Source organism: Terrapene carolina, unplaced genomic scaffold (assembly GCF_002925995.2).
Source record: "Terrapene carolina triunguis isolate 2854851 unplaced genomic scaffold, T_m_triunguis-2.0 Scaffold58, whole genome shotgun sequence".
NCBI lineage: Eukaryota > Metazoa > Chordata > Testudines > Emydidae > Terrapene > Terrapene triunguis.
The window spans coordinates 26,006,525-26,020,284 of record NW_020664409.1 but is presented as its reverse complement, the minus strand read 5'-3'; the positions used below and the strand labels follow the sequence as shown (position 1 = coordinate 26,020,284).

At 38.8% G+C, this 13,760-nt stretch overlaps 1 protein-coding gene across 1 annotated transcript in view; it reads right to left on the bottom strand.

The window, feature by feature from the left end:
- Positions 1-13,760, bottom strand: part of SPIRE1 (spire type actin nucleation factor 1) — a 124,576-nt gene that overhangs the window by 24,441 nt on the left and 86,375 nt on the right. Inside the window, exons 8-10 of the mRNA XM_029914161.1 lie at positions 12,115-12,201; positions 11,537-11,666; positions 44-213 (exon numbers count right to left, since the gene is read on the bottom strand). Of these exons, the coding sequence (XP_029770021.1) occupies positions 44-213; positions 11,537-11,666; positions 12,115-12,201 (387 nt within the window). The remainder of the gene's footprint in view (positions 1-43; positions 214-11,536; positions 11,667-12,114; positions 12,202-13,760) is intronic.

Here is a 13,760-nt window from a genome sequence, read left to right as displayed (position 1 = left end):
GCTGCCTGGGGCGGGCCCTGAGCATGGGCCCCTGTTGTCTTACCTCTGAATCCGAGCTATCCAGTTCAGCCAACGTAGGGGCTTTAAGGAGTCTCTTTCGCTGCATTGTCACTTGGGTAGTGCTGACGCCATTCACCTTTGCTTGTGGTGTCAAGCCACCATTTACTACAGAGCTGTCTGCTAATTTTCTTGAGGCCTCTGGTGTGGATACATCTGGCAAAAGAAACAAAATGGTTGTACTTGGACCTTAGAAGGAATAGATATCACAGCAATCAACTTGTGATGCCCCTCTCAGCTCTTACTGCCAAGGCAGTGTGCACAGAGAAAAACCTCACTATGATAATTACATGTGTAAGGTTATTTTACTTTAGCAATAAGTTGCTCAGAAAATTACAGGTCGTGGTGTGTGGTACAGACATGATGTGAGAGAATGAGAGCAGTGGAAAAAATAGCAGTGCACTTTGAATTTTTTATACTTTAGCATTAAAAAAATCCTCATTTAAAGGAGTAAACATCCTGCCACCTAATGATTTGCTACAGTTAGCTAAATAATCAGAATCCAAAGAAACAGGGATGCACTGCTAAAAACAGACAGGTGGATCTCCAGTGAATACCAAGACCATTCTACATTGAAATTATGAGTTTTGACACAAAACAAACACAAACTATTCCAGTGTGGTGCAATTATGCTTTCTTTTTCATATACTGAACAGCAATGACAATCAGTTATAAATATCTTGTCTAAAATGTGCATAATCCCATGTTTATATTTTAATGCATATTAAAAATGAAAATATATGCATTTGGTCAAGCCTTGCATCATGTAACAATGGAATCATGGGACCTGATTCTATTTACTCCTACACAGATTTTACATGGGTGTAACTTCATTGAGTTCAGTAAAGGTGCTCTGGATAGTCACCAATATGAGATCAGAATGAGGCACGTATAATGTAAGCATGAGGTCTGCTGTGCCCAGTCTAAACCTAGACAATAATCTAGCTTTTGATATTCTGGCTGGGGGGAAAAGGTTAGATTGACTTATCGGTTTTATCCCAGAAAAAGAGCAGAGAAAGGGTGAGGTTTCAATATGTTTAAAAATTTTCTGGGTTTAGAAGGGGCAGCATTTAGTGGGAATATTTACATCTCTGGTTTGCATATTTGCCTAAGCATCTGGCCTTTCTATCTATGCAGTTATATGATCCCCATCAGTGTAGTGAATGAGTACCTCATAATATATTTGTGCTCACAACACCCTTGTGAGTTAAGGAAGTATTATTCCTTACAGCATTTTACATCAAGAGAACTAAGGCAAAGAGAGGCTAAATGACTTGGCCAAGGTCACACAGGATCTCTGTGGCAGAGGAGGGAATTGAGCCTCCCAAATCCGAGGCTAGCACACTAATCACTGGATCATCCTTTTTAGTCACTTATGTAGCTGCAGTGGTGTAAATAGCAAGAACAGACATAGTTTATCCTGGTACAGCATAATTTGCCCGGAGGTAAATTGTCTACACTATGAGAATTGAATGGGTGCAGCTTCACTGGTGGCTAAAATTACCTTGTGTAGACAATTTATAGTAATTTGCCTGTTATAGTTATAGTAATTTGCCTGTTGTACAAGATTCTCATTTAGGCAGATTTTTACTTTAAACAATAATCTGAGTTAAATTAGTTACACATTTTTAAAGGCAATCAGGTAATGGCTAAATGTTGGAAGTAGGAAAACAAATTGGGTGGAGGGCAGACAGTACAGTGTAATTCCTGAATAAAATTCTACCTGCAACTACAGAAGTGAGAAAAGGGACTCTCTGAATCGTGGGACTACTCCAAGGCTGTGAATCTGAATACTACACTATTATTATAGCCTCCAAGTTTTCCCGGCCAAGACTCTTCCATCACAGGCCTCTGAACTTCTCCACTCTTTATTTTTATGTCTTCTAGGGTATTACTAATGGGCCTCTTGAATGGTACAATATCTTCTGGGGCTGAATGGCTTTTTTCCCCTCCTTCCTGATTTTCAAAGGGGACAACATCAGTTGTCTTCCTGGTGTTGCCACTGCCCAACACGATTCCAGAAGGTTGTGCCCTCTCACCCCCATCTTGTAGTAGTAGTAGTAGAAAAAACATCCCTGCTGCATGTGCTGCCTCTTGGCCTGACAAACCTCATGGTCACTTGCATATAGTTTCTCGGGAAATCCCCTTAACTGTAGCTAGGGAAACCTTGGACATAATAGCTCATAAGAGCCAGAGAACCATCAATGGCAGCAAGAACAGGATGGGCATGTGCAACTTCTCTCCCCTCAAAACCCTTCTTGGGAACACGAGACAGTGATCTCATTGCCTGAAGAATGGGGAGTAGGAGAAAGGACCCATGTGTCCATAGCCTTTGGACTTGTGAGGTGGGAGGTGGTGTATGCAGGTGATTTGCATCCTCCAAAAACATCCAAGTAAGAGGTGGCATCCAGATCTTGGAGGAGGGGCTCCTAGAGTCAGGGGAAGAGATGTGGGGAACTGAATATTCAGGACATACATTTCATAGGTCAACGTTTCTTAAACATTTAGGTGCCCTCTTTTGACCAAAGTATGGGACATATGAGACATCTATCATTTGTGTTGCCTATCCACACATACAAAACCTAGAAGAGTTCTATTTTTAGACAGGAAGCCCACAACTGAAAGAAGTACTTAAAATGTTTAGAAGTATTTACTGATTTACTGTAATACCCTGAAATACAAGTGACACTTCAGGTGAATCTACTAGAACATAATATATCAAATTTGTTTGGAATAGCTCTTAAATACGACATGTCATCCATCATCCCCCTCTACTCTGAGGAAATCCAAAGGGAAAGTTTTTCGGAAAAAACAAAAACCAAAAAACCCACACGCCTAATTTGCAAAAAAAAGTTTGTGAATAAAAGGGTTGAGTTCAGTTTACTAGGATTTACGTAGTCAGACTATTAGTTATTTGTGAACATGTGGACAACTGCTGGGTATTGGTGGAAAAAAATGTGAATGCATAAAGTTTCACAGATTTCAGCACAATTTGCCCAAAAATTCTAACAGTGTTGTTTGTAACCCTCTAGTCACACCTGTTATTTTCCTGTTTAAAATGTTTCAGTAATCTAATCAGGAATCAGAAACATTGCCATGTGCTGATTAACCACACCGCTCCTAAAAAAAAGATTGAATAGTCAAGGTGGACAGCTCACAAATAACCAATAAACTGATACTTATTAGTAATGAATGCCCATGAAGAAAATCAGATTTGGTTTGCAAACAATTAGCTGAAACCAACGGTGGACTAAATTTATAACAAAAAAATACCCATAAAATATTTGAACCAGTTCTAGATCATACAAATGATTGTGAACATTTCTGAGGTGATTCCGCTGCTGCCCAGACAAGCATGTGTATCAAGGGGGTCCTGGAGTGAATATTGTATTACAGTAGAAATTAAGTTTTGCCAGACAAATGGGGCAGCAGCATCCGTTAACTGGGTTGCAAGTCACTGATTCCAAGGTAAATACTAGCTGAAGCATTAGGAAAATACTTTTGGTTTCTCTGAGATTCTCTTAAGCTATCAAATATTTCAGGCCATGTGGAAACAACAAAAAGCTGTGAGTTTGATAACTTCACTACATAAGACATATTTTGTTAATTCCTTATGTGTTGCTACTTCTGTGTCTGTGACTAGTCTTAAGGCATGTGTGTGTGTGAGAGAGTGAAAGACCAAAAAAACTAGGATAAATTGAAATTTGTTTTTATTTACATGTAAGACTACTTCTCTTATGAAACAAGGAATTAAGTAGATCACAGATTATATGCTAACTAACCATATGGTGTTTCTGTCCTAATCAGCTTTCATTGACACATGATGGGAACAGAAAACTGGACCTGGTTTCTACTGTAAAATATGCTCCCTTGCCTTAGCATTTTTACAGCATGTTAAAACGAAGGTAGAAAAGAAAATGGATTCTCTGGATTAATATAGATTTGTCCTACATTAGTTACATTGTGAGAATACTGGGAAAAGACTATATGATGAGTAATTGTAGCACAAAGGTATGCTCTTCGTTATGATAGATGACTTGCATATTTAATTCAGACAAGAAAACTAATTAATCAGTATACTGAAAAATTTATCTTTCTAGGTGTGGGTACCATGCTCATTACCATGGTAACTAAACTAATAGATTATCTGCCTTTCCTGAGCATTTTCCTGACATTCAAATGATGTGTGATTCTGCTCCACATCTCCGAGATTTGGGCATATGAAGAACAACCCCTACTGGAGCCTGAGCACAGCAGCTTTGGAAAACAATGAAAGCATTAACTTTGTAGATATGAAAAACAGCAGTTTCTGCAGCAATTTCATTTTTTTGTGTTCGATTTAGAGGACAAAATGGGTTGTATGTTCACGGTCAGATGCTCCCGTCTTTTGAGCTATGTTCAACACAGGTCGAGGGAAGCAAAAGTGGCTTTAAGCTACCTTTAAGACTGCTGTAACTTACATCCAGCTACCAATGGCTCTATTCTGCCAGCTGGGAATAGGAAAGTCTTGTGCACATCCTATTTCCCCTAGAAATGCCCCATGTGCCAATGGCTGAGAAGAGTGGCACATACCAGCCACATTGGCTCAACACCCTCAAGTTTCCCTAACACAAGGAGAATCCTTCACTACTTGGCTAAGCCAGCTTTACAGCTGCTTTGGACCACCAGAACAGCACAAAGCTGCTGTAGCAGGGCCAAGAACGTGTTCTTTAGCATGAAAATTTGAGAGGAAGGTTCTACTTTTCAGTGAGAGTTTATATTTTTATGACATCTCTTCAGCTGGGCAGACAGCAATGAAAACAAACATCAAGAAAAAATGTGAAAATAATAATTACAAAATGGAAGCAAATTTAAAACCCTCCCATCAAAATAAAGAATAAAGCAAAAGTATCAACAAAGCAACAAAATTAAACAAAACCATTTGTCTGCTTTTTATTTACATCCCAAACTAAATCATTTTGTGTTGTCTGATCTGCTGTCTCACTTCTCCCTGTGAGAACGTTTTCATCATCCCAGAATTTTCTTCCAAAGGTCATGTATAGGATCATTCAGACAACAAAGCAGTATCACAGCTCTGTGTGAATCACATGAGTGTTAAAGTACATTTAGCAAATGGATAAAGAAAACAGGAAGAGTTCTTCAGTGGTCAGTCAGAAAGATCAACTCCAAGGCATAGTTTAGTACTGTAGATTATTATGAAGTAGTTTGTATTTAACAAAGATGTTATGATAATGAATTAATAAAGGATGGTTAAGCAAAATCATTTTGGATTTAACTAGGTAGGAACACGTCTCAGATCCATGACTGAACAGAAATCCTGAAGAGAGCAAGTTAACTGAAGACAAGAAGAGAATAAGCAAACAGACACATTTAAAGGGATAGTGCTGGACAGCCTCCCTGCTACGCTGATCAGTAAAGGTACTCTTGCCATGTTCTGTTTTACTCTCCTGCACTATCAGCTCATTCAGCTTTATTTGGAAGTAACAGAAGAGTTGAAAAATAAAAGTTTGACCGCTTACACTAGTATCTGACCTTATGTACAAGGAATTTCCAGATCTTAAAAGGACACAGCGTAGCACCTAACATGAGCACTGGCTAGTGGAACATTTTGCCGCCATTAGACAATGTTATAATACACCATATTAGATGCTCACTCTAAACTTTGCTGCTGGGATTACCAAATCATCGTGCTTCTTTACATCATGATAATAAACCATTCAAATATGGTCTCTCTAGATGATAAATAGGAAAACATTGGGCCATATTATCTCCTCCCATGGGAAAACCCATAGGAAGCGATTGGAGATATGGGGGTGAAGGAGAACTTTGTGAGAGTCCCAGGTTATTCCTTGTGTGTGATGGCGAATGAGGGATATAGAAGGTTTTGCCTCCCCACAGAATGAGGGGATGGATTTTACTTGGAACCTGCTTATCTTAGGGATCTACTGGAGAAACAGAATCATTCATGTGGAGGTCCCATAACTGCACCAGCTCTGAGTCATGCCTTCCTAGCTGCATGGAAAGGATAAGATCTGAGTGTAGTGATTCCCCGCAGTGCATAGGTCTCAGGGGCTGATATGGCACATTGGTATGAGGTAAGAAGGAATCTAAATGGTTGTGAATGAGGGTGTTTGGCTTCACACCTCAGAGCACACTCCTCTGACAGTGTTCAGGAGCACTGCAGGCACTTTGCAGTCTGTTATTGCTTATACCCTTCCTATAAAATAAAAGGCACTAGAGAAATCTAGCCATCTATTAGGTTCCCATTCCAGGTGTAGGCAGAATACTACAGCAGAGATGGGACCCTTCACCGCGTAGAAGGTAGTTTTCCTTCTCAGGGGTCAGTCTCAGCGATAAGTCCTGCATCCTCATTAAAACTTTAAATGCTTAATTTATGACCACTGAGATTTCCCCCTCAAAGAGAGGGAATTCACAGAGAATTAGACAGAACATGGGTACATTAAAAATTAATAAAAAATTCCAAGATGGTGGCCCAGGAGTGAATCCCCATGCATTTGTTAGAAGCTTTGCACTCTTCTTTAACATTTTAATGCTGCAAAGCTTATTGGAGTGAGCATGTATAACTAACAAAGATTGCAAACCTTCCAACATAGCTAAGTCACTTGTTCTTCATAAGAGTTCCACAGTGCACTGACAAATGAGATTAAGTTACATAAATATACACACACACACACACTATATAGATATATATATCAGTGTTTCTCTGCAATGTGTGTGTACGTGAAATGTTAATTAAGAAAATTTCAATGAAAGATTTAACAGTTTTTGAATAATCTCAAGAAATAAAATATTGCAGAAGATGGTCAAGTCAAAAAGTGATTCCCTAGACATTTGACTTTAACACACTACAGTACTTACATTTATTGGTCAAACCAAGACTAAAAGATTTAGCTTAAAAGCAAAGCTTCAGGAAAAGGGTTGATTTAGTAAATAATAAAATCAGACTTTAAGGTGAAATAAGCCCTTTCCTAGGGTTTAGGGCTAGCTGTGGACCACCTTATTCTTCACAAAATTCAATTACAGGTGAAATATAGTAGTTCCTTATACGTGTATATCCCTATTTGGTAGCAGAACTATAGATTTTAATAGGAAATCTAGATGAATCTTTCCTTTCACTGACCATGGCTTAGAAGAATCCCTTCACGTTTCTTTCTTACATGAGGGTTAAACGAACAAATGGATGGAACAAATTTCACAATAAACACAATAACCACGTCAGGTGTTATAGCACCTTTTACCTGACAGGTCAAAACTGTAAGACATGCTAAGTGGCCGCATTGCTGAAAAAGGAAACAAAAACAACAAAAAGAAAACAATTAAGCTGTTAAGAAGGCAGAGGGGTAACAAAAAGAAAAGATTAGGTCCACTTAAGACATTTTGGATTCGGATGCCCAGGCTAATATAAATCCAAAATGTGTCTAAAACATGTTTTTCTTTACTATGGTAACACTGGAGGTGTAAACACTATAATAGCATCACTGGCACTTGCAAATACAGTATGTGTAAGAAAGATATTTTAAAAGATAGATCTGTAGAACACTGGTTTTAGAATACAATAAAACCAGATGCTAACACAAGAGATAAGCATCTTGAAAAACAGAAAGTAAGGTTTTCACTTAAAATAACATTTATGAAAGAAAAACTGTAGCTGACAGAGAAAAAAATTAAAAAGTACAGAACCACATTTCACACAAATTTCAGTGAACTGAAACAAAGATTCTAACATTTCTGAAAGCTTAATCTCCCATGATCATAACTAATTAAGAGAGACATTAAAAAAAAATCAACATTTGGTATCTTTACAGAACCTCCCCCCTTCCCCCCCTCTCCCCCCCAAAAAAATCTGACACTGTGTATATGGCTGAATCCTACGCCTGGTTCAAAATTGCCCCCTGTTCTGGTTTCCCTCAGTCTTCAAAATGGATCTAGTATCCTGCTGTCTACTTTTCAGCCCTCTGAACAGTTTGTTCCCATTTGTAGGACAATAAGCAGTCAAAGGTTAACTGGGTCTGGAAAGTTTATTTAACTAATATCCCTGTCCCATATATGTATTTATTATTAAACATTTGTAGGTGAATTTTATCACTCATGAAAATGAGAGACATGGCTACAAGCAACTGCTGTGGCACAGCTGCTCAATTCAGCTTGGTCAATGCACCTCACTTCTGACATACAGCGCCTGGACCAATCCTGAACATAAACTGCCAATTGTGTTAAAATTGGTCCACATTTCAAAAATATCCAATGTCTAGTAGGGATTAGGATAATGTCAGATTCATTCTTACTTGAGATGACTTTAGCAGGTCAATCCCAACAGTAAGAATAAACACAAGGTGGAAAATGAACTTACTGGATATGTAAAATATCTGCATCTATTTGCCTGAATGCTGATTTGCCAGCCTGTAAAATGTGCAAGCTTGTATGAATGATCCAGCAGCCACACATCCCCTTAAGCTATGTGTTTAAAAAAGGTTGCATAGGAATAAGCCTTGTAAATGGGAATCAGTTAAGGTTATGTACAGTAGGTGTCTGACCCAGAGCCAAACCTGGGAGTAGAGGTACTTTTCCTTTAGAGCAAGAATGGACAATATAAGCCAGAGGCAACAGCAGTTGCAAAAAGAATGGCTAAATATATTAAAATCTCTGTCCACTTAAATTACAGCCAGGTTTTAAATTATTTTTTCCCCCAATGGCACACCCCTCACTCCTAACCTAAAGCAAATGAAATATGCAAATGAAATACAGAAGGGAAGAACTGGTTTTCTTCAAGGCTACATTAGCTCAACTTGTTCATTCCAGGAAATAAACTCTTTCAACTAAAGGAGATAAACCTTCTATGCTTCTCTTTTTCTTCCATTTTATTCAGACCTCTTATGAGCCTATATAAACCACTCATTTCTATCAGACACTTATTCATACTGGTCACTCCTCCGTTGCAAATTTCTCTGTGTGTGTAATTAGTTATGCACAATATGATTACCAAGATTACCATATTCCAAACAAGGTTTCTCTATGCTTTAGATAACAGAATAACTCCTGCACATGTATAATAAACTCTATACTTTCATTAATACACTCCAAAACTTCATTTATTTTCACTGTTGTCAACTATGTCTGTCCAGATGGTTTAAATGTATTATCCACAATCATTTCCACATCTTTCTCCCATCTGTGTTCTATGTTGGGCTTCCATTTAGATTTAAAATCCTTAAGCCTGATTACCTTACATTTTCACTACACTAAATTACATGCAATACTTATCTATCTGTAAGCCAGGACTATTTATAGCTTTCTGAATGTGGCTGCTCTTTTCCCATCCCCAAATCTACCAAAAAGATATAAATTTTGCTCTGAAGAAAATTTTGATATTTCAGACAACGAATCTATTGTGTCAGTTTCAATATGAAGAAGGAAAAAAACTAATGTACTTCTAACACAAGAAGCAATACTTCTGAATGAGTCACAAAATATTTTTTTTTCTTTCTTCAAGCTAATGACAATTAGGTGTTTACACAGGTGCTTGAGAGAAAAATTTTTTTAGTCTACTGTAGTCTGTATAATAAACTCTCATGAATTCCCCATTCATAACTAAGCATGCTCTAATATTCCATTTTTCGAGCCATATAACTGAGTGGTGAAAAATCTGACCGGGCTGAAAGAGGACTACCACAAGATTTAGTCCTGCCTTCAGTGCAGAGGACTGGACCTGAAGACCTTTCGTGGTCCTCCCTTCCAGTTCTAGGATTCTAAGACAGAGTTCCCAAATGGAGAACATATCGTATATTAAAGTTGATTTTTTATATACTTAAGAAAAGGAATCCACTCGAGATTCTGCTGAGCTTCCACAGTCTTTCATATAAAAAAGGGTCTGAGCAGGTAAAAAGAAACCAATAGCTATGGCAACCATAAATCAAGTCCACAGCAGGCTCCAGATGGTCTGCAAAACTGTGTTCAGAAAATCCTGCTGCTAAAAAGCATCCAAGTGCCACACAAACATTCCCTCCAAAATTGGCTGAAATAAGAGTGATAACAATTTTCCCCTACAGACAATGAATAAATACAACCCACTTGAGTTTGGACCACTGCCTTTAAATAAATGCGCCAGGCATAGATATACTGCCAACAGGAGCGGCGCCAGGGTTTTTGCTGCCCTAGGCGGCAGCGCTCCTCCTCTGAGCATTCGGAGGTGGGGGTCCTTCCGCTCCGCATCTTCAGGGCACTTCGGTGGCGGGTCCCAGAGCAAGTGAAGGACCCGCCGCTGAATTGCCGCCAAATAGCCGGAGCGGAAGGACCCCCCGCAGCCGAATTTCCGCTGAGGGCAGCAAAATGCCGCCCCCCAAATCCTGCCACCATAGGCAACTGCCTAGGGTCGCCTAGTGGAAGCGCCGGCCCTGCCTGCCAAACAGAACAACAGAGAATACAGGTGTGTGTTGTTTTTTTGCCTCTTTAGCCACAAGACGTCACTCTTTCTCTGCATAAATCCAGTTAACAAAGCTTCTCTGTGACAGTTAAATACTTTATGCTTAAAGAAGAAAAATGGAAGTAACAGTTTAGAATATTTGCAACATCTTTAGTGGTCAGGCTTTGCTTTAGTTCAATGGTTCTGAGGCATAAAGTGGCGACTTGTGAAAAATGTCATACTTATAGAATTTTACAATAGGCAATATATCGTTTCATGTACACTTCAGAAACAAACTGCTTTGCAATACAGATCTGAATCAGTCGCTTACTGAAATTTGTATGAACGCTTACAGGGGCTCCATAACTTATACAGTGAAGCAAAGATTTACATCTAAAATGACAGCAATGCTCTCAGCTCAAAAGTTCAGGAAAACTTAAACACAGATAATCAATAAAGGACCGTGAGATTAATGGAGCTTAGAGCAGGAAACAAAAGAATAAAATTAATTTAAAAAACATCTTTATATTGCATATTAGGGAAACAAACCTCCATTCCCGTCCATGAGACAATCTAATGTAAATCCCTCCGCACAATAATCAACATTATGTCACTTAAAATCCCCTAATTATGACATCAGAAACCTGACGCAATCAGTCTAAATCACACATCTTTTATTTTTAAAACAAGAAAATAATCATTTCAAGGTACTAAATTCTTCTATTCCTAAAATTACCAGAAAGGGTGCATAGCACTAACAGAGCCTGCAGGCTTTACCCTCTTTTGAAAGGGTAAGAGTTATTTTATTCTCCATTTTAATTGAGCTCAATGCAGACATTGCCAATCAGGGCCAGCTCTAGGTTTTTTGCCACCCCAAGCAAAAAAAAACAAAAAACAAAAAAGAAGTGTCCGGAATGCCGCCCCTGAAATTGTGCCACCCCAAGCACGTGCTTGGTTTGCTGGTGCCTAGAACCGGCCCTGTTGCCAATACCCTTATGTGGGGTAGTTTTGTGCAAGTACTGCTGCTCAAAACTAGTATAAGCAAAAGCAAGTACTCACCTAGCCTGCTACGCCTGATCTCATCTGGTGAGACAGGGCGCAGCTTTCTTTCTGCCTTGATTTCCTCCAGTATCCTTTCATGGAGGCTGCGTGGCCGTGGTGGGGTTGGTTTCAGTTTTCTTGCAGAGGCCTTGGGTATAAAAAGAATGAATGTTCATTCTAAGCATTATTCCTGGAAAGTGATTTCACAAGGATTCTTTTAAATAGCAGATTATTCTGAAGTGATTTTACTTTCATTCACGTATAAACACAGTTGAGTACGTTCCTCACAGAGATTTTTTAACAAGAACATTGGAAGTATAATTTTATAAGCAGATAAGACCAACACAGATTCACAAAGATATCGGATAACTGCTAAAGGTAAGTGTTAAGGTTTCAGGATTTTACAATGATCTTCCTAAACAGACCAGAAAAGTTAAACAGCTCTTATGTGAAACACATAAGAATAAACGCACAGCACACAAACAACAGATATACTTTGTATTACCATACCATTTTAAAACAAAACACTAAAGCACAAACACATTGAAAAAAGCCAGCCAGCCTTTCACCACGAAGAAACATATTGGATTACATACAGGATTTAATGGGGGCCGTGATCGGATGAAATCCAGGATTTTTTCATGAGCACTCTTTTTTAATCGAGGTGGAATATCCCCATTGACCTGAAAGAAGGAAAATGAAATGAATCTTTTTATACTTTCTATTCACATTTTTGCAGTGTAATGAGATCATAATATCCTGAGGAAACCTGTAGAGTTTCACACTTACATTAAATATATCCTAAAACTGTCATCAGTCTCAAATAGAGGAATAATCTGTATGCAATACATAGACAAGAAATGCTGCAGATAAGAGCATTTTGGTTTTACAAATGGAAAATGAGTGCAGATGTACAGCTGGAGAATAAGTGCAATCGCAATAATGTTAATTAATAAAATTTAGGATTAATCTTTGAGGCAATCAGACATCAGAGTTTCCAGTATGTTTGTGGGAGAACACTGGGTTCGTTACTAGGGAAATTTGTCAATACCTCTCTTTGGAGGACAGTGTGCCAACAGGCCTCAAATGAACAAGCATTAGAGCCACACCTAGAAAAGCAACTCATGAGCCTGGCAAAACCATTAACTCTTATACTGCATCTAATAGTCTTCTTTCAGGGAAAGCTAGTAAGCGGGTTGTAATGAAGAAACTTGGGCATTATCGAGGGGCCTGAGATTTCCTTGACCTCTTTTCAGCCTTGTTTCAGACCGGGTACAAGCACACACACTGTGCTAGTCCCATTGACTAATGATCTGCTTCTGGCAATGGAAAAAGATCAGCTGTCCATTCTCATTCTTTCAGATCTAGCAACTGCTATTAACCACAATCCCATGTCAGCACACCCTACCAGGAGTAGATGGTGCTACTAAGGAGTGGCTACGTTCAGAATTTCCCGGCCTTAGGTCACCTTACAAAGTTTATCAATTTACTCATGCTTTTAAAATATTTTGAAGTATAAATGGAGCTTGGAAGAGAACTATAGTGTTTGATAGCATATCTAAAATTAATACTTAGTAAAACTAAGCCAGAAAAATATATATTCTGCAAAAAGAAGAGGAAAAAAGAGAAATGTCTCTTTGTACGCAAGAGTTTTTCTTGTCTTCAGAGCTACAACATAATTTCTTTCAGATGTCTCAATTTGGAGATAAGGAGAAACATATACTACGCATTGCAGAGAAAAACTCTCAGTAATATATTGTAGATACAGGATATATAATAAAGCAGCTGCTCTCATGCAAGTTGCAACTCGTAGAGCATGCTCCAGCAAAAGATTGCAGCAGTTTGGCGGGGGGAAGGGACTCAGTGGCCAGTTTGAGGCAAATGAATGCAGCAGTGACCTTTTTCTGACTGCATTCTGTGCCTATTCCGTGAAATTCTCTGCTTTACCTATGTCACTGCCATGAATTTTCTAAAAACAAACAAACAAACAAATAAATATATAAAATTCCATGATTTTCACAAGGCCTGATTTATTAGTCAGCCAGAACACAGCATTCAGAGAAATGGGTTAAAATAAACCCAGGGTTGTGAGTTCTTGAGGGGGCCACTTAGGGATCTGGGGCAAAAATCTGTCTGGGGATTGGTCCCGCTTTGAGCAGGGGGTTGGACTAGATGCAGGGCCGGCTCTAGCTTTTTTGCTGCCCCAAGCAGCAAAAAAAAGCGCCGCCCCCGAGCCCCCCCC